The sequence below is a fragment of the Vulpes lagopus genome, chromosome 12 (genome assembly GCF_018345385.1).
Source record: "Vulpes lagopus strain Blue_001 chromosome 12, ASM1834538v1, whole genome shotgun sequence".
NCBI lineage: Eukaryota > Metazoa > Chordata > Mammalia > Carnivora > Canidae > Vulpes > Vulpes lagopus.
In genome coordinates, this window is record NC_054835.1 from 23,199,629 (window position 1) to 23,221,355 (window position 21,727).

At 48.0% G+C, this 21,727-nt stretch overlaps 1 protein-coding gene across 2 annotated transcripts; it reads right to left on the reverse strand.

Annotated features, from left to right (window-relative positions):
• Positions 1-706: 706 nt before the first annotated feature.
• Positions 707-20,389, reverse strand: RAD51D (RAD51 paralog D). Of its 2 annotated transcripts, XM_041726187.1 has the most exons (10): positions 20,138-20,388; positions 19,810-19,871; positions 19,483-19,601; positions 11,222-11,303; positions 10,814-10,948; positions 9,969-10,064; positions 5,651-5,741; positions 5,456-5,526; positions 2,066-2,230; positions 707-1,912 (listed from the first exon to the last, which is right to left on the reverse strand). In XM_041726187.1, exons 1-10 carry the CDS (start codon positions 20,217-20,219, stop codon positions 1,829-1,831), a joined length of 987 nt encoding a protein of 328 aa, XP_041582121.1. In that variant the 5' UTR covers positions 20,220-20,388; the 3' UTR covers positions 707-1,828. The 2 variants fall into 2 exon arrangements, with proteins under 2 accessions (XP_041582121.1, XP_041582122.1); XM_041726188.1 differs by lacking the exon at positions 9,969-10,064 and having other exon boundaries at positions 20,138-20,389.
• Positions 20,390-21,727: the final 1,338 nt, after the last annotated feature.

Sequence of the window (21,727 nt, forward strand, 5' to 3'; positions counted from 1 at the left end):
AGTCCTGAGTGCCACGGGACTGTCACTTCCCCTCTTTGGTCCTCAGTTTCCCTCTCTCTGTTAAATGACAGGATAGGGTACACGATCTTTACAGGCGTCTCATATTCCAGGGTCCCAACTCACCACATACAGGAAACATGGTAGATCAGCCCGTGGAAGAGACGGCAGCCAGGCTTCACCTCACATGCCAACTCCCAACTAGCAGATCATGACTACCTGGAGTGCCATGCAGAGAAAGACTGCAAAACACTCTGAGTTCCACGAAGAATGAATGCTTGGATGATTGGTGAGGCCTCCATGGGCTCAAAATACCCAAATGGTAGGAGTGGCAGGGATTTGTCATTCCTAGCTTAACGTACTGCTTCCTACTATGGTTGCAGAAATACACCAACCATTCATGGTATGAGGTTACAGAAGATTAATTTCTCCTGGGATCCCCTCTGCAGGCAGCAGTGCCAAGGTTTCCCCAGTCTCAGGCTCCCCAACATAGGTAGTTACCCTGGAGCCGGTTTGCCACTCGTTCCCAACCCTCAATGCTTCCTGCTTCTCTCTCTGCTATGCTCATCATCTTAATGTTCTATCTTCCCCCTGTAACTCTGACCCCTCCTCTTCCTGCAGCCAAGACACAACTAATTAATCACGACAGGCTCTCTAACCAAAAAAGGCGACCTTCCTTTAAAAAAATGTGGTCAGTGAACAATTCTGATCATTTTTCTACTTTGCCTTTTATTATTCCTCCCCTGGTGTCCTCCTTTCCCCTACCCCAGCCAGGGCTACAGCTCTCAGATGGATGGCTGCAGTGCCACTAACAGACAGGGGGGTTATTTCATACACTAGGGCACCAGGCTGTGGTACAGCTGGCAGGAAGAGAAGGGTAATTATATTGCATCTTGGAGCCACTAGCAATGAATTTCTGCATAAAGGACTAGATTTGCCATGTATTATTTACGCCAGCATCAATTTTCCCAGCTGGCTCTATTTACTGTGCAAATTCTCCTCTGTCTGTTTATGGGCAAGGCCATGGTTCAGCACCTCTGGCTACTCTCTACTGTGGAGGGGCCCTACAGGGCATGTGCATAATAAACAAGTAGCTGGATTCACTGTGGCCACATTCTCCCTTCCTGTTAAATTATATCCCTGGGACAACAGCGAGTTCATGGTCTCACCTAGTCACAGTGATGCATGCAGGTGTGTGAAACCATATCAGCAAGAGGAAAAAAAGGAATAACCATTCTTTGGAACCTCACTGAGGGAAACTGAAAAACACCCTTCTGGGGGAGAAATTAGGTGGCTCTGGGGCTCCAGGAATTTCCTGTTCATATTTTTAAGAGCATAACATGGATAAAGAAGGGCTTTGAATTTATTTCCACCCAGTAACTCAAAGACAAAGCTGGGGGAAAGGGCGCCCCATCTTACAGGTGGAAAAAGCCAAAATAAAAAAGAGAAGGAAAAGCAGAAGCAAGCTGGAGGCCTCCCAGCTCAGTCACTGCATGAAGATGGAGCACGGCGATGATGGCGATACACCGAGTTCTGTCCGGTCACTAGCAGACCTCTTCAGGGTGAACTTGGCTCCCCACTGGAAACAGACAGGATAGAAACAAGGAAGAAAACTTGGCGCCGCATGAGTTTCTGTGTCCTTCCACCATAGCATCTTCTTCACTGGTAGCTCTGTTTCCACAGAAAGAGCAGCTGAGGAAACAGAGCCGTCTCTGCCCAGCCCAGGAGCTTCCACCCTAGTCTCCAGTGCTGGATGGCAGTGAACAGCAGCTGTCACTGTGTGCAGAGGTGGGGCACTCGATGCCCTTCCCTTTCCCAATCAATAGCACAGTCATATCTGATCTCCCTGTGACGCTGGGCTCTGCTCTGGAGGCCCCCAGGTCCCAATGTCAACCATCTCCTGGAAACCTGTTGGCTGGAAGGAGACAGGAGGGAAGGGTTAAGTTTTTGAGTTAAGCTATCCAAGCAGAAAGCCTCTTTGGTTGCCGACTCTCAGCATCCAAGAATTCTGGTCATGCAGACACCCTCAAAGGCCCAGATTCCCAGCTTTCCCCTGTGGCAGGCTCACCAGACGGGGAGATTTGGTCAGACACGCCCTGCGCCAACTGCCTGATGCTCTTGCTCCTTCATCAATGTCCAGGAGAATCCGGGTGCTGGGTACAAAGCTCCAGGAGCGTCCAAGGGCAGGTTTGAGCTCCCCGCTGTCCCTGTCTCGGGTCATGTGGTTGGTCACCTGAAGCAGAATCAAAGATTTCCAGATTGATAATGCTAGCGTAAGGACATCTGTTCCTACTGCTTTTTCATTCTTTAAGTGGCAAGACTGAGGCCCAGCAGAGAGAAATGTCTTCTCAAGGCTCTCAAAGTTATTGACAGCAGCTCTGGAACTAGCCCCCTGGGTCCTCACTTGTGTTTAACTTTTTCCACTAAATCACAATGTCTGGGATGCCTGGGTGGCTCAGTGGTTGAGCATCTGTCTGCCTTTGGCTCAGAGCATGATCCTGGGTCCTGGGATTGAGTCCCACATCGGGCTCCCTGCATGGAGCCTACTTCTCCTTCTGCCTGTGCCTCTGCCTCTCTCTCTGTGTCTCTCATGAGTAAATAAATAAAATCTTAAAAAAAAAATCACAATGTCTCAGGCTTGATTACAGCAGAAGGTAACAGGCATGTGTCTGGGAATAAGCAGGGCTGTCTGCACTCTGCTGATGGGAAGCCAGTGGTGGGCCTGTGCCTCCTACCCCCAACCCAGCAGACAGGCCTTCTTTTTTTTTTTTTAATATTTTATTTATTTATTCATGAAAGATACACAGAGAGAGGCAGAGACACAGGCAGAGGGAGAAGCAGGTTCCTCTCAAGGAGTCCGGATGTGGGACTCGATCCTGGGACCGGGATCATGCCCTGAGCCCAAGGCAGACACTCAACTGCTGAGCCACCCAGGCATCCCCAGACAGGCATTCTGAAGCCACATGCACCCTGCGCTTTGTGTCACGGAGCACATCTATGTGTAGGGGAGTCGTGCGAGCTTTGAAAGGGAGGTTGTAGTCTGGTCAGTCAGTTCTACTCTGCCCAGGATAGTCGTGGGCAGGCAACCTGAGCTTTACGGCACCCTCTTAATGAGATTCTCCCCACCAGCCCTCCAGCCAGGGGCAGGGGCACAAGCAGAAGATCACGTACATCCTAAAGTCAGGAGAGAGAAGCCTTAGAACTCAACTTAAGTACAAAAGAGCACTGCTGGTGGGTGTAGAAATTAGTATGACCTTCCTGGAAATTCGGCGATATCATACCTACATATTTAAAAATGTGTGTATCCCTGGGATGCCTGGGATTGAGCCCCACGTTGGACTCCTGGCTCAGCAAGGAGTCTGATTCTCCCTCTCCCTCTGCCCAAAGCCCACCCTAGCTCATGCTCCCTCTCTTTCTGCTACTCTTTCTCTCTCAAATAAATAAAACCTTTTAAAAAATAAAATAATAAGAAATAAAAATGTGTGTATCCCTAACTCAGTTATTATATTTTTAGATTAATGAAATCTTGAGGGAATAATATGAAGGAATAATATGAAATGTGCAATGAAATTAGGGTATAAAGGTGTTCATCAGAGTTTTCCTTAAAGATTTATTTATTAGAGAGAGAGAGAATGTGAGCATGTGAGCAGTGGGGAAGGACAGAGGGAGAGGGAGAATCTAGAGCAAACTCCCTGCTGAGCACAGAGCCCGACATGGGGCTCAATCTCAGGACTCCCAGATCATGACCTGAGATTGAGTCTGATGTTTAAAACCCAGGCGCCCCAGAGTTTTACTTAAAATAGAGGAAGACCAATATGACCTACCAAGCATCAAATCAGGAAATAGATCATTATGGGATACCAGGGTATTAGCAAACTACTCCCCACAGGCCAAATGTGGCCCCAAAATTGTTTCTGAAAATCAAGTTTGGCTGGAACATAGCCACACCCTCTGTTCAGGACTGTCTCTGGTTGCTCTCACGCAATCCAGGTGGAGCTGAGGAGCTGTGACGTCAATGTTATAGCCACAGAGCCTCGGCTATTTACTGTCTGGCCCTTTGCAGAAAAGTTTGCTGACCCCCAGTAACACAGGTATTAAATAAAATATGTAACTGCTAAAAATGGTATTCTTAAAGCATCTAATTTTTTTTTTTTTTTTTTTTTTTTTATGATAGGCACATAGTGAGAGAGAGAGAGAGCAGAGACACAGGCAGAGGGAGAAGCAGGCTCCATGCACCGGGAGCCCGATGTGGGATTCGATCCCGGGTCTCCAGGATCGCGCCCTGGGCCAAAGGCAGGCGCCAAACCGCTGCGCCACCCAGGGATCCCTTAAAGCATCTATTTAAAGACATGGGAAGTGGAATGAAATGAGTTATTTTTTTAAATAAGGTTACAGTTTAATTGGAAAGCTGGTTAAAAGTATATGTATATATATGCAGAGAGTAAAGATCCTATGGAGAGGGCAGCCCAGGTGGCTCAGTGGTTTAGCGCCACCTTCTGCCAGGGGCGTGACCCTGGAGACCTGGGATCCAGTCCTGCATGGGGCTCCCTGCAGGGAGCCTGCTTCTCCCTCTGCCTGTGTCTCTCTCTCTCTCTCTCTCTCTCTCATGAATGGATAAATAAAATCTTTTTTTTTTAAAAAAAGATGGGGATCCTCGGGTGGCTCAGCGGTGTAGCGCCTGCCTTTGGCCCGGGGCGGGATCCTGGAGTCCCAGGATCGAGTCCCATATCAGGCTCCCGACATGGAGCCTGCTTCTGCCTCCTCCTGTGTCTCTGCCTCTCTCTCTCTCTCTATGTCCATCATAAATAAATAAATAAATATTTAAAAAAATAAAAAAATAAAAAAAAGATCCTATGGAGATATATAAAAATATTAATATGTTTTCTGTGGATGTGGAGATTTACTACACATTTGTCTCTTATATTTAACTATTTTTTACTCTATAAGAAACAGGCAGACTTTTAAAAAAGTACTCTGTAAGCAGAAAAAGTGACTTTGAAAGCAAAAACATCCCTTTCTGTGAAGCACCGGAAGAGGCAAAACTATACGGACAGACACTTGATCAGTGGTTGTCTGGGGCTCAGGGACCTCTCTGCGGTGACCGAAATATTCTAGATCTTGATTATGCCAGGGTAACGAGACCGGATACATTAGCATTTGTTAGCCAAACTTCGAACAATGAGTTATTCTGTGTGAATTATATATACCTCGATAGATCTGTCTTAAAGTAAAAAAGAAAACTGAGGCTGTCCTTTACCCCTTGGCTCTTTCTGTCTGACCCCAACACAGTCCAGTGCTCTAGATGGCTCAAGGAAGAAGGGCCACTTTGGGGGTTCAGACGTTGCCATTTAAGGGAAGCAAACAGCTGGAACTAGAAATCGAATCCATGTCCCCCCATCTCAACACAGCCCAGGTTGCAGAGAGAAGACCAGCAAGCTGGCCTAGCCCACTTCCTCACCACCACCGCCATGCCAAGGTCCCGGGCCAGTGTCTTCAGCTCTCTAGCCAGCTGCATCATCAGCGCCAACCCTGGAGGAGGAGAAGCAGAGGGCCAGGGCATCAGGGCACCTATGATCAGGCTGACCAGGGACTGGGTTCCAGAGCTGGGAGGTAAGATCATGTCCCAGATCCTGGACTTTGCCACACCTCTTACCTTCCCTCTGCTGACCTCCCAGAAGTGGGGAGACCACCGCAGTGACTGAGTCCACAATCACCACCTTCACAGTCCCTGAGGCACTGCTCACCTGGGGAGAAGCAGATGCCATGAACCAGATGGCCTCTAGGGGTCGTCCGTTACAGGACAAGCTTGCTCCTCAATCAGAAATGGGTAAGAAATAAGTTCCTCAGCCTCAAATATAGTTGTGCAAGCATCACGGAATTTCAGTTAAGGTCTTTTCCCCCCATCTCCGTTTCTAGGTATAACATATTTTACTGAAGCCTTGGGTGGATAGAGGGGTGGTATTATTATTATTATTATTTTGATAGAGGGGTTTTAAATCACAGGGCATCACAGATAGCCAAAAATAATAAAATTTGAGAAATCCCTGTTACAAATTCTGTGGCCCCAGTCATGAATTTTCTTTCTTTTTCTTTCCTTCCTTCCTTCCTTCTTTCTCTTTCTTTTTTGAAGTTTTCTTTATTTATTTTTAAGTAATCTCTACACCCAACCTGGGACTTGAACTCACAACCTCAAGATTAAGTTGCATGCTCTACCTACTGAGCCAGCCAGACCTCCAGTCCTGAATTTTTTTTTTAAGATTTTTAAAAAGATTTTATTTATTTCTTCTTCTTTTTTTTTTTTTTTATGATAGTCACAGAGAGAGAGAGAGAGAGAGAGAGAGAGGCAGAGACACAGGCAGAGGGAGAAGCAGGCTCCATGCACCGGGAGCCTGATGTGGGATTCGATCCCGGGTCTCCAGGATTGCGCCCTGGGCCAAAGGCAGGCGCCAAACCACTGCGCCACCCAGGGATCCCTATTTATTTATTTCAGAGAGAGAGAGAATGTGCAGGAGAAGGAGCAGAGGGAGAAGGATAAGCAGACTCCATGCTGAGCATAGAGCCCAAAGCAGGGCTTGACCCCAGGACCCTGAGATTACAACCTGAGCTGAAAACAAGAGTGGGATGTTCCACTGACTGACTCACCCAGGAGCCCCGAGATTTTTTTTTTTAACACGGGGCTTGACCTCACAACCCTGATATCAAGACCTGCCCTGAGATCAAGAGTGGGATGCTTAACTGACTGAGCCACCCAGGCACCCCCAGTCCTGAATTTTCTTAGCCATCATCTCCTTATGGCCAGCTCCCCATTGTTTTGCCAGGCTCCTCTTCTCCCTCTTCTGCTTACTTCCGTGCTGAAGGTGTTAGCCTTCTCTTTACTTCAGTCTCCTTCTAGATCATGCCTCTAGGGCCTCATCTTCCACATCTAAAGCAGTTCCAAATACAGACTATATAGACAGCCATCTGTTAAAACCATAATCTTTTGTCTCCACACACACATTAGCATCGCCCTAGTTTCTTGGACCTAATCTCCCTTACTCCTTATGTCCAACTCATTTGCTGATTCTGTTTTTACAACTTTCTCACTTCACGCTAGCCAAATCTTGAATATTCAGCATTATCTGGTCTATCTTTTGCATGTCTTCTTTCATCTTCCAGTTATTGACTCTTGGGCATCAGCTTGTCTAAGAGAGAGGATGGCAGAAAAGAGGGAAGCTAAAACTGAAATTAGCTTAGCTCTTCCTCACTCTGGGAGAGCAGGTTAAAATCTCTGGCTAAAATGCAGACAGGCAGCCTTTCACTGTAGGTAACTGTGGACTATCAGGTCATCTGATAGGCAGATAGACCCTAAAGCGGCCCCTTGATCTCCACCCTCCAGGTATTTGAGCCCTTGTATAATCCCCTCCCCCAACCGAGAGTGAGTCCTGTGGCTTGCTTCTGACTAATATGGTGTCAAATGTGCTGGAATGTCATTCTCTTGACTAGGCTATATAAGGCAAAGGCAATGGGACATCACTCCCAAGATTACACTATATTATATGAAACTGCATGGTGCATTTTGCTTTCATACTTTTTTTTTTTAATTTAATTTATAAATAAATAAGAGAGGGACGCCTGGGTGGCTCAGTAGTTTGAGCGTCTGCCTTTGGCTCAGGGTGGCTCCCAGATTCCCAGGATCGAGTTCCACATTGGGCTCCTTGCATGGAGCCTGCTTCTCCTCCCTCTGCCTGTGTCTCTGCCTCTCTTTCTGTGTCTCTCATGAATAAATAAAATCTTTAACAAAAAAATTAAACAAACAAACAAACAAACAAGAAAGAGGGACTCTTGGATGGCTCAGCGGTTGAACATCTGCCTTTGGCTCAGGGTGTGAACCTGGAGTCCCTGGATTGAATCCCACATCGGGCTCCCTTGCATGGAGCCTGCTACTCCCTCTGCCTGTATCTCTGCCTCTCTGTGTCTCTCATGAATAAATAAATAAAATCTTAAAAATTATATAAATAAAATCTTAATAATTATATATATGAGGGAGAGAGAGTGCGCGCATGAGCAGGGGAGGAGCAGAGGGAGAGGGAGAAGCAGACTCCCCCCTGAGCAGGGAGCCCAGCTCCAGGTTCTATCCCAGGATGCTGAGATCATGACCTGAGCCCAAGTCCAACGCTTAACTGACTGGGCCACCCAGGAGCCTTTTTCTCCCACTCTTGTGCTGTCTTGATGAAGCAAGTGGTCATGCTATGAACTGCCAATGGAAAGGGCCACATGGCAGAGGACAGTGGACAGCATGGATACCTGTCTGCAAGACACTGAGCCCATTAGGAAATGAATCCTGATGACCATCTGAGTGAACTTATACTTGGATTCTTCTCCAGTTGAGCCTCCAGATAAGAACACAGTCCAGCTGCCATGTTGATTACACACTACTGAGATCCTAAGCAGAGGCCCCAGCTAAGCCATGCCCAGATTCCTGACCCACAGAAACTGTGAGGTAGCAAATATGTTATTTTAAATCATTGCATTTGTGGTAACTTGTTATGCAATAATAGACTATATACTATCATAATGATCTTCTAGTAAAAAAAATATAGTCATTTAATCTGGGAGTTGAGAGATTTGCATTATAAGCTTAGTTCTTATGCTAAATTATGTAGTGACTTCAAGCAAATTACTGAACATCTCTGGCCCTCACTCTCCTCATCTCTAGAAATGAGAGGATTGGATTAGATCAAGACTACTTCAGGTCTCAAAACACATGGGTCATAACCAGCTACAGCTCCTATGGTAAGTATCTGTTCAACTATTACACGTTCTAAAGTTTATAAAAATCATTTATTTCATATACAATTTTGGATATGCCCATAGGGGTCAGAGAAAGTTTAACATGAATTGAACTATTCTAAGATGTCTTTCCAAATCTAATGACCTGTAAATCAGCGCACCAAATCCTATCTAAGCACCCAAATGTGTAGTGGTGTAGTGGTGTACCAACCCAAATGCCATTCTAACCCCCCTCTTCCTTGTTAACAGGATTCTGGATGTGTTCCAGTACTGGGCAGAAATCTGGCATCATACTGGCAGCCCAGGTGGCTCAGCAGTTTAGTGCCACCTTCAGCCCAGGGCCTGATCCTGGAGACCCAGGATTGAGTCCCACGTCAGGCTCCCTGAATGGAGCCTGCTTCTCCCTCTGCCTGTGTCTCTGCCTCTCTCTCTCTCTCTCTCTCTCTCTCTCTGTCTCCCTCATGAGTAAATAAAATCTTAAAAAAGAAAGAAAGAAAGAAAGAAAGAAAGAAAGAAAGAAAGAAAGAAAGAAAGAAAGAAAAGAAAAGAAATCTGGCATCATAGAAGATGGGCCCAAACCCTAGGCTAAGATACACCTAAAACTCTGTTTTGGCCAACTAGATGTAAGGTGAAGTCTACTAGTAGGTTTTGCAGAAAGATTTTTCTTTCCCAGTAAAAAGGTTAAGTACAGAAGAGGGGCAATCTAGTACTGCCCCAAATATGGGTGTTGATGTATGAAGACACGGTGCTTAGAGCTATAGCAGCCACTTTGCAATTATGAGGGGGAAGAGCCAGAGAATCAGACACATCAACCTAGAGCCCTGACACCATGGACCTGCCAACCTCCAGACTCACGTGAGATAATTAAATGTCCTCAAGGTTTAAGTACCTGTCAGACAGACTCTATTACTTGCAGCTGAAAGTAATCCTCACTGATCCAGTGGGGGATGAATGCAGAAATGAATGACATGATCCTTGCACTCAAGGGCCTTAGTGTTTAGTGGGGAAGATGGGCAAGTAAACAAGAGGCACTCAGGAATGATTAAGCATTCAGGAATCCCATCCTGGAGGTGGCAAGCACAGCTGGAATCACCAGATTGCACATCTGCATTTCCAAACAGTCAGCCGTAGGACACCTGCCCACATACAGATAGCCCCCAGCAAGCTGGGTGAAGCAGGGAGGGGCAGGACAGCAGGCTCACCTGCTGGGACAGAGTGCCTCGGCAGTCCTGTAGCACGTCTAACATCTGGAAGATGTCAAATGCACGAACTACCTGGATCCTCTGGAGAGCTCCTGCCTAAAGAGGTAGGAAAGAGAAGGAGGGGCTTTGGGTAAGAGGGAGCAGGGGCTCAAGCAAGATAAAGAGGGATTTTATTTTTTTTTTTGAAGATTTTATTATTTATTTATTTGACAGAGAGTAAGCGAGAGACAGAAAGAAAGAGATTGAGAAAGAGAATGAGCTGGGAGAGGGGCAGAGGAAAAGGGAGAAAGACTTTCTGCTGAGCAGGGAGCCCAACTCAGTGCTTGATCCCAGGACCCTGAGATCATGATCTGAGCCCAAGGCAGATGCTTAGCCAACTGAGCCACCCAAGTGCTCCCAAAGAGGGATTTTAAAGCTGAGCAGAATGAGACACCTAGATGTAAGGACTCCAGTCCAAGATGGTAAATGGGTTTATCTACTGGGCCAGTTGTTACAGTGGAGGCTGTCTGGGGGCTGAGCTGCAAAGCCAAGTCAGAGCTCTGTCTGATTAGGAATGTCTGCTATGGGCAAGAAAAATGGGAAGGAAACACAGATGCTGGGTGTTTGCCAGCTATGAATTAGGGTGTGCATGGAGCTAGGTCACCTTGGAAGATCAGTGTGGGTAGCATCCAAGCTGGGCTAATGTTATAACAGGGGACACTTAAAGAATTCAGGAAGTACTAATAGAACAATAGGTTTCAAACTCAGAAGTGACTATCCAAACAGCTAAAATTCTTGCACTCTAAGGAATAATGGCATCTTTCTGCGTCAGAACCTCAAGGGAACTCAACCCTCCTGCCCCTTACCTGCACCTCCTCATCTGGGGTTCTGGCCTGAAGTAGCTGGAGGATACGGGAGGCTGTCAATCCTCCAGTGGAATCAATGTATACAACATTCTGCTGTAGGCCATAGGCCACATTTGCAGCCACACAAAGACATACCTGAAGGGACAAGGCATTGGAGATAGTGAGCCCCCAAAGAGGGCCCAGAATGGGAGCTCCCCACCAAATCCTGTCCAGGACCCAGCAACACGAATGGGCGAAGTTCATGCCCAACTCCTCACCACTTATCTTCTCTCTGAATCACAAGTACATTAGAAGAAGCCGCCCCCCACCACACACACACACAGAGATCTGGTGCTACCCACCACCTCCTCCCTCTTCTCCCCTCCCCTTCCCTACCCCATGGCCACCTGCTCCTGGCAGCAAATGTACCTGGGTCTTGCCACTACCTGGGCCTCCTACAATTTCAGTCACTTCTCCAGTGTAGAGACCAGCATCAAGCAGTTTGTCCAGGCTGATGAAAGAAGAGGAAGAAAGAAAATCAACCCAGTGGACTGGTGGGGACAGAGGGGAGTAGGAACCAAGAAAAGTAAGACATTCCTTCCCAGCACTAGTTCTGAACATATCTAGGGAAAGAGGGCATGGCTCCAAGGTCCATCCATTCACTCTTGGCCTAAAGATCACTTTCCACAGAGGTCTCTGCCACCCCATCAAAGGGTCCTCCTTCTATTGCCTATTTTAATCCCCTACAGGTTTCCTTGATAGCATTTCCCATAATTTGTCACTTTTTCAACTTTATTTTTTTTTAAATTTTATTTATTTATTCATGAGACACACAGAGAGAGAGAGAGGCAGAGACACAGGCAGAGGAGAAGCAGACTCCTGATGGAGCCTGATGCGGGACTCGATTCCAGAACCCCAGGACCACACCCTGGGCCAAAGGTCAGGTGCTAAACTGCTGAGCCACACAGGCGTCCCTATTTTTTCAACTTTGAAGTAATTATAGATTCATAGGAAGTTGCAAAAAAAAAATTATACAGGGAGGCCCACGTACCCTTCCCCTCAGTCCCCTAATGGCAGCTTCTGGTGCTATATGATGTACTATACTGCAGTACATCGCAAACCAACCACAGTGCAATCAACAGAGCTTATCCAGATTTCCCCAGTGTTACGTGTGTGTGTACAGTTCTATGCAACCTTATCACACATGGAGCTTTATGTAACCACCACAAGCAAGATATAGATATTTTCATCACCACAAGTCTCCTTGTGTCACCCTGTTACAGCCACATCCCTTCATTCCACCCCTAATCCCTGGTAACTACCAATCTGTTCTCCATCTCTATTATGATGTTATTTCAAGAACGTTACATACACAAAATTGCACTATTTGTAGCCATTGTGGCTGGCTTCTTTCTCTCAGCATCATTCCCTTGAGAACTGTCCAAGTTGTTGTAGCCATAGCTATTTCTTTTTATTGCTAAGAAGTAGCCCATGGTACAGATGCACCAAGTTTGTTTAACCATTCACCCACTGAAGTCTGTTTTAGCTGTTTCCAGATTGAGGGAATTGTTTTTGTTTGTTTTGGTTTTTTTTAAAGATTTTATTTATTTATTCATGAGAGACACAGAGAGAGGCAGAGACATAGGCAGAGGAAGAAGCAGGCTCCCTGTGGGGAACTCTATGTGGGACTCAATCCCAGGACTCCAGGATCACGAGCCAAAGGCAGATGCTCAACCACTGAGCCACCCAGATGTCCCAGGTTGGGGCAACTGTGAATCAAACTGCTATGATCATTTGTGTACAAGTTTTCATGTGAACTAAATTTTTATTTCTCTGGAATAGATGCCTAAGAATACAACTGCCAAGGGGCACCTGGCTGGCTTAGTTGGTAGAGCATATGACTCTCGATCTCAGGGTTGGAAGTTCGAGCCCCACGATGGGTTTATAGATGACTTAAAAAGAAAATTTAAAGGGGTCCAAGGGTGGCTCAATCAGTTAAGCATCTGACTCTTGATTTTGGCTCAGCTCATGATCTCAGGGTTGTGAGATCAAGCCTGGCATAGGGCTCTGTGCCGGGTATAGAGCCTGCTTAAGATTCTCCCTTCCTCTGCCCCTCTCCCCCTTCTCTAAACAAAAACAAAAAACACAACTGTTGGATTGTATGGCAAGCAGATGTTAATTTTATAAGAAATTACTAAACTATAAGAAACTACTAAACTAGGCAGCCAGGGTGGTTCAGCGGTTTAGCGCCGCCTTCAGCTCAGGGTGTGATTCTGGAGACCCAGGATCGAGTTCCGCACCGGGCTCCCTGCGTGGAGCCTGCTTCTCCCTCTGCCTGTGTCTCTGCCTCGCGCTCTCGCGCTCTCTCTCTCTCTCTGTGTCACACATGAATAAATAAATAAAATCTTAAAAAAAAAAGAATCCTTATAAAAAAAAGAATTCTTTATATATTTTAGATGCAAGTCCTTTGTTGAATATGTGGTTTGCAAATATTTTCCCCACTCTATAGCTTGTCTTTTTGTCCTCTTTTCAGAGCAATAATTTTAAATCTGGATTCATTTTTAATCTTATAGTTTTATTAACAATTTTATTTTTTAATTGATCATGATTTTGTTTTGTTTTGTTTAAAAGATTGTATTTATTTATTCATGAGAGACACACAGAGAGAGGCAGAGACACAGGCAGATGGAGAAGCAGGTTCCCTGTGGGAAGCCTGATGCGGAACTTGATTCCAGGACCACAGGATCCCTACTGGAGCCCAATGTGGGGCTCGATCACTAGATCCATGATCCAGGATCACACCCTGAGCTGAAAGCATATGCTTAGCCGCTGAGCCACCCAAGCACCCCAATTGATCATGCTTTTGGTGTCAAGTCTAAGAACTCTCTGCCTAGCTCTAGTTCTGATTTTCCCCTCTGTTTTGTTCTAAAAGCTTGACAGTTTTAGGGCACTTGCCTGGCTCAGATGGAGGAGCATGTGACTCGATCTCAGAGTTGTGAGCTTGAGCCCCACGTTAGGTAGAGGGATTACTTAAAAAATTTCAATTTGACATATTTGTGGATCTATTGTTAGGTTCTCTATGTGACTCCACTGACCTGTATCTCTCTTGCTTAGCCAATATCACACCTGTCTTGATTACTGCTTTATAAGTAAGACTTTGTCTTTGGCAGACTGATCCCTCCAACTTTATCCTTTTTTTTTTTTAAGATTTTATTTATTTATTCATGAGAGACACACACACACACACACACACACAGAGAGAGAGAGAGAGAGAGAGAGAGAGAGAGAGAGGCAGAGACACACGCAGAGGGAGAAGCAAGCTCCATGTAGGGAGCCTGATGTGGGACTCAATTCAGGGATTCCAGGATTGCGCCCTGCCTAAGGGAGGCATTAAACTGCTGAGCCACCCAGGGATCCCTCAACTTTATCCTTTTTAAAAAATGTTTTAGTGATTCAAGGTCATTGGCTTTTCCATTTAAGTGTTAGAATAAGCCTTATTTTTACAAAAAAAAAAAAAAAAAAAATCAGCCGAGACTGGTAGGAACTGCATTAAGATTATAGGGCAATTTGCGGAGAACTGACATCTTTACTATGCTGAGTCTCCCAATCCCTGAATTCAGTGTGTCTCTCCATTTATTTGGGTCACCTTTGATTTCTTTCCTCAGTAAGTTTTAGTTTTCAGCATACAGCTCCTATAGCTGCTGTTAGATTTAGACCTAAGTATTTCATTTTCTTTGGAGCAACTGTAAATGGTATTACATTTTAATTTCCTATTCCACATGTTCGTTTTGAGTATATAGAAATGCAATTGATTTTTATGTGCTGATCTTGTATCCTGCGGCCTTACTGAATTCACTTAGTCCTGGGAGTTGGTGATTATTTTCTATGTGCTTGTTTTTGTCTCTCTTCTCCATTTGGCCCAGAGCACCTGGGGCAAGGACATTGGCACAGTGCTGGAAACACAGGAGACACACAATGAATGTTCCCAGAGAATTAAGTGATAGAATAGTACCACTTAATTCCTGTATCATTGATGCTCTGGCTGTGGAAGCCTTTGGATAAATTCAAGACATAGCCAATTCCTAGTCCACATTCTGTCCTTGAACTACCATGAAATAAGTCACTAACCACACTCCACTTTCTGCCCAACCTGTGGGCTGAAGCTTCTCCTAAACCACAGCCCATACCAATGGCTCAGTGTTCTGACCTCATACATCCCTTTTCCAGGCCTGCAAGCACCCTCATGGGGTCCTAAAATGATTCTCAAAGACCTTCCATGACACTTCTGTGTATGCCAAGGAGCACCTTAGAAAAAACCCCATCAATTTCAGTTCCAAGGACTCCATGATTATAAGAACAGGTCCCTGCCAGTCAAAACACTCTGGTCACCACTCCAGCCCTGTGGCTTCTCCCATTGAGATCAGACAGTCCTAGCTCCATGATTAGCAGTGGTTCTCCTGGTGTGGTCCCCAGACCAAAAGCATCACTGGGAACTGGTGTGAAATGCAAACTTTAACCCCCCTTCCCCTGCACCCATTGCATCAGAAACTCTGGAGAATGTATCCGGGTTTCAGTAAGGCTTCAAGGTGATCTGGATGCATGCTCACATTTGAAAACCATGAGGCTACACTAGTGATTCTCAGTCCTGCCTGCATATTAAAATCACCAGAGGGGACACCTGGGTGACTCAGGGGTTGGGCACCTGCCTTTAGCTCAGGTCCTGATCCCGGGATTGAGTCCCGCATCGGGCTCCCTGTGAGGAGCCTCCGCCTCCCTCTGCCTATTTTTCTGCCACTCTCTCTCAGTCTGTGTCTGTCATGAATAAATAAATAAAAAAAATATTTTTTAAAATAATAAATAAATAAATAAATAAATCACTAGAGGACTTTTTTTATATATATACCAGAGGATTTTTGAAAAAGAGGCCTGTATTAGCGGCTCCCAAATATGTCTGCACAATGGAGCCATCTGCAAACTTCAAACACTACTGGTGCCTGTGTCCTATCCCCAGAGAATGATTTTTTTTCTTTTCAGAGAATGATTTAATTGGTCTGCAGGAGGCATGACCTTTGGGGTGTTTAAGGATTCCCCCAGTGACTGGATTGTTTTTTTAAGATTTTATTTTATTTTTTTAAAAGATTTATTTATTTGAGAGAGAGAAAGCGAGAGCATGAGTGCACACAAGGGTGGGGCAGAGGGAAAGGGAGAAGCAGACTCCCCACTGAGCAGGGAGCTTGACTCAGGGCTCAGCTGATGATTCTAATGATTCTGGTCTAACCGACTGGCATTGACTATCCAGACAAGAATCAACCTCATTCTTGGCTGTGAGGACCACGCTGCTTAAGGAATTCCCAACACACACACACACACACACACACACACACACAATCACACCAGCCGACTTCTCACCTGTGTTCCTGTTTCAGGTCTCCTACCACCCAGAGGACCCTCCTACCAACCACCTCTAACTCGGCACATCACTGTCATCAAGGAGAGAGACCCCCACCTGTCTCTTGCAGCAAAACCACACTGGGGTCTCACCACCTGTTTTGAATACAATTGGTTTCTGGGATTTATCCTCACCTTTCCCTTGGAATTGGCTTTTAGTCTTTTCTTTTTCTTTTTTTTTTTTTCTGGCCATTCATTCCAACATGGCCTAAAAATGTCATATTTCCTGAAGGTCTTACCCTAAAATGAGGGAGATACAGGGGCACATGGTGGCTCAGTTAAGTATCTGCCTTTGACTGAGGTCTTGATCTCGGGGTCCTGGGATTAAGCCCCTCACTGGGCTCTGTGCTCAGTGGGGAGTCTGCTTCTCCTTCTGCCTGCCCCCCTTGCTTGTGCTCTCTCACTCTCTCTGTTTCAAATAAATTAAATCTTTAAAAAAATAAAATAAAATGAGAGAGATACAGAGATGAACAAGACATAGCTCTGGCCTTCAGGGAACCACCTATCTCCCACAGTCGATATAGCTTCTTGCAAGGTACACTTCATGCTCTATTGTCCTTGTAAAGATTCATGGTGCACATCAGACTCTGAGATGGCCTACAACCAAAAAACTAGTTTAATTTGGGTTAATGAAGCATTTCCCAAATGTTTGACTACATAACTCCCCATCTCTTTTAAAAGTTACATCCGCTAAGTGTCCACAGAACACTGTGAGCAGGGCTAGAAACCTAGTGTCTCATCTGATTCTTCACACCTATATCCTGCCAGGTGGCAAGGCCTGTCTGCACCTCTTTTCAACACATTTTCTGCTGTCACCTGCCCTGGACTGGACTCACACACCCCACCATTGCCAGCTCTCTCTCAGCCTGTCTCTGCAAGTGTCTCTAGTCCGGTCCACCCTGCACACTTCTGCCCCATGCCGACAGCTCCCTTTTGCATTAAAGCCTCCCCGGGGGGACCCCTGGGTGGCGCAGCGGTTTGGCGCCTGCCTTTGGCCCAGGGTGTGATCCTGGAGATGGAGATGTGGGATCGAATCCCACATCGGGCTCCCGGTGCATGGAGCCTGCTTCTCCCTCTGCCTGTGTCTCTGCCTCTCTCTCTATCTCTCTGTGACTATCATAAATAATAAATAAAAATTTTAAAAAAAAGAGGGAGATTGTATCCCTTCTTAGAAAAAAAAAAAAAGCCTCCCCGGGGCCGGGGGTGGGGGGTGGGGGAACAGGGCAGGTGAGTCAGAGTCAGGAGTGTGATGGATATGACCTCAAGTACCTGGTCGGCCACCAGCTGACTGAACTGAAGCAAGCCACTTAACCTGAGCCCATTTCCTCATCTTTCCAATGGTTGAGTTTGAGTTTTGTTTTTTGTTTTTTTGTTTTTTTAATTTTTTTTATTATTTATTTATGTAGTCATACAGAGAGAGAGAGAGAGAGAGGCAGAGACACAGGCAGAGGGAGAAGCAGGCTCCATGCACTGGGAGCCTGACGTGGGATTCGATCCCGGTCTCCAGGATCGCGCCCTGGGCCAAAGGCAGGCGCCAAACCGCTGCACCACCCAGGGATCCCGAGTTTTGTTGTTTTTTTAAGATTTTATTTATGTATGTATGTATGTATGTATGTATGTATTTATTTATTTATTTATTTGAGAGAGAGCATGAGCAAGTGAAGGGAGAGGCAGAGGGAGAAGCAGACTCCCTACTGAACAGGTAGCCTGATGTGGGGCTCAATCCCAGGCCCTGGAGATCATACCTGAGCGGAAGGCAGACGCTCAACCACTGACTGAGCCACTCAGGTATCACCCCCCACCCCCACCCCAATAGTTGAGTTTAATTGTTGTGCTCATTGGCAGTTGTGGAGAACAAATGAAATCATGCGCTATGAAGTATAAGCATGGTGCCGGGTCCTCGGTGGGCACTCAGAGAAGGCCCATCTGTTCTTCAATGCCTAAGTCCTGCCTCCTCCATAGAGCTTCGTGGAACCACTCTGATCTCCCTTGCAAAGACCCACTGCAGCAGCAGTCCAGTCCATTTACCACTCGACTGCTCCCTAAACCTTTCCTCTGCCTATGTTGGTTTCACAAGCTCCCTAAGCCTGAGGGCCAGGTCTGCTTCTGGCCAATCAGTCCCTCCTTCTGTTGCCTCCACACATGTTTATGCATCTCTCCTGCTTACCTGCTCTTCTGTCTGCCCACCAGACCCCACATTCATTAAGCGCAGGAGCCATGCCACACTCGCACACCAGTCCTCTGCACATATCTGGCCCCTAGTGGGCACACAGTGCTTGATGGATAACAGACTTGGACCCCCACCTGGAAGACCAAGGGCCATGCTGTATGAACCTTGCCAAGAGAATGTTAGGAAAACAGCAAGGGCCAAACCGATCCAGAGGCCTTGCTGGCGGCAGAGTTCCTCATCAACTTCTGCACAAACAAGCCAGGAAAGAGGTCAGACTCCCCTGGCCAGACACTGGCTGTTGTCTTCCAACTCTTTCCCTCCGCAAACGGCACAGCAGGATATAACTACTCGTTCTCTGCAGAAGCTCTCTTGATCCCTCTTGCTACAGAGTATGGGGAACACACTTGGTTCTGATCAAGTATCCCAGGGCGCCTCCCACCACTCCTTGCCCCTCATCCTCTTGGGCTAAACTCAAGTTTGGTTAATAATCACTAACACACAGGGTCACTGAAGAGATTACATAACTTAACGTCAGCGGCTGGCACCCAGGAGGCTCTCAGCGAGTGTCAGTCCTGCCCTGATCTCTTGCCCTAAACTTAAGTGGGAAGCAGGTCAGAGGAGTGGTTCCATCTGATCTGCTGAATAATAATGAAATAACTGACATCTTGTGTTATAGAATAGTGGTTCTCCACCAGAAGCAATTTTGCCCCTTTTGGGGTCATTTGGTAACATCTGGAGACATTTCTGATTGTCACAACATGGGGAGACCGGAGGTGAACAGAGGCCAGAGATGCTGCCAAAAATCCTAAATGCACAGGACAGATTCCCTCCCCCACCAGATAATTACAGATTCCCTCCCCCACCAGATAATTACAGATTCCCAAGTGTTAGAAGTGTGAAGCTGAGAAACCCTGTTCTAGGGTAAGAGAACTCAGAGGTCCTGACCGTCTGTCCTTGTTGCCTTCTTCGCTGCTGGGAAAACCCTGCTCTCTAGATTCAAATGTAAAAGGCCTCCCTGGAGGCACTCCTGTCCTCCAGCCTCTGGCCTTCTTCCCCGAGTACGCATACAAACCTTCCGATGCCAGTGGACAGGATGGCAGTGGAAGTCTTTAGTTCCTCGTACAGATCAGCGCCATTGAGGGGGAAGGCTGAGAACTGAGCCAGCAGCACCCTTCTCAGGGCAACCAGGGCCTGCGGAAGGGGCAGGAGCAACTCAGGGTGCCGCCAGGGACACCGGTTCAACCCGAAGCAGCCCAGAGCACTGGGCAGGCAGGGGGGGGGCATCCCAGGGTCTCACTGGCTCCACCACCCTACTTAACCTCTGGGAACCCTTTGCTCCGTTGGCTCAGGGCTGAGCACGTAGACAGCCAGGGTTGGAGTGTGGAGCTCAGCAGCTCACCTTGTAAGACAAGCCACATTTCTGGGCTACGGCCTCCAGGTCTGCAGAAACCAGGTCCACCACTGGAAACAAACACACGTGGTTGGTCGACTGGCCGGAAGGGAGGCTCCGGGGCCTCCCACGCTTGGCTTCGCCTCTTCACCAAGCGGGGGCCGGCTCTGCCTCGGGGCGCGCAGGCCTGGGCAAAAGCACAGAGCCCCAGCCCTGGGAAGGGGGGCGCTGGGCTGGCCGCACCCCGCCGGCCTCCCGAGCCTGGGCGGGGCGGGGCGGGGCGGGCGGTGCAGGACGCAGCGCCGAGGGCCCGGCTGGGAGGCGCGCACGCCCTCACCTGTCCTGATCCCGCGGCTCCTCAGCTGCAGGACCGTGTCCGGGGTGAGGCCGGGGCACAGCCCGGCCCTGAGCACGCCCATGCCGCCCGGGGGCCCGGGGGCCCGGGGGGGGCCGGGGTCGGGGCTCTCACGCGCGGCGGCGCCCCTCTGCACAGTGGGCGCGGCGCGGGCACGGAGGGGGCGGCCTCCAGGGGTCCCGCGCCCGGGTCCCGCCGCGCCCGCCGCGCTTCCGCCTTCCAGGCGCCAGGGCCTGGCCTGCAGCGCCACCTGCTGGCCGCGCGGCGACAGGGCGATTGGGGCGGAGCCCCACGCGGGCCGGAGCCACCCGCCCCGCTCCGGCCCCGCCCCCGCCCCGGCATGGCCCGGCCCCCTCCCCGGCCCCGCCCCGCCCCGCGCCCGCCTCCGCCTCCACCCGACTCCCCCACGCGCGCTGCTGTTCCAAGCGCTGCGCGTCCGCCTTCTACCGACCGACCTTCCCTGCCCGAGACGCCTACCTGTTAGTGACGAGGACAGCGAAGAGGAATCGAAGACACCGGGTAATTACAGACTGGATGGCAGGTGCTAGGAAGCAGCAGAGCGCAGAGAGGGCATCTGCGTTTCTATTTTTGAAGAAAGAAAAAAACACATTATTTTTTGGATGAATAAGACGACACAAACCCTGGTGATTTGGAACATAAAAAAAAAATATGATGTGGCGTTTTAAAATGTCCTTTGCTTTGCCTCGTCCCCTGGAAGTCCTAAAGCAACTTTACTGGGTTCGGTCCTCACCGTCCTTGAGGCTGGGGCTGTTTTTATCCACATTTCACAGAGGCGGAAACTGAGGCTTGGCCCGTCAAGGCTCTTGCCAAAGGTTAGACAGCCTGCAGGGGCAGAGCCAGTGTTAGAGGAGACAAATCCACACGCCTGAAAAGCCAGTGTTGTGCAGACAGCGGCTCATCCTACTCCCGAAGTTGCAGGTGCGTGTAGGTTTTCTGATGGTGAGGTGGTTTCCTGGAGAACAGAAAGATGCCTGGGCCCTATTTGTATTCCTCTGCAGCACCCACCATTGTCACCCAACACATGAAGACACTTTCGGGTGAAGATGCAACACATTTAAGAGTTCTAGCAGTAAAGCCTGGCTGTATGTGGGCTGTGAACCCCATGAGCCATCTGGACTCTTCCTGTGCTAGGGACATAGTGGGGGGTTGCTGCCTAGGATTTCCGGATATAGAGTCTCAGCATTCTAGAGACAAAGCCCCCACTCCCAGAGACCCATGTCAGTCCCGTTTGTCTCCCAGGGCCCCTGCCACCTCCCACTGCACCCAGGAGTCTTCTCTCACCACCCTGCTCCTCCTTCCCAGAGCAGCTCCAAAGGGAACAGATGGTTGTTAGCATTTTCAGATCTTCAGAGAGGGGCCAGGGCTGCAGTAATCACAGAGCATTAGAACCAGAACGGGTCCACAGGGTGACGTAGTCTGTCCCTTGTAGCCCACTCCTGACATTGGCCCTGGGCAGCAGCAGCTTCAGCTCAAGGGGGAGGCTGGCCCCTAATTGTTACATTCAGTGATGATTATGAAGTCACCTCATTGCATCCCCATCCCACGCTAACT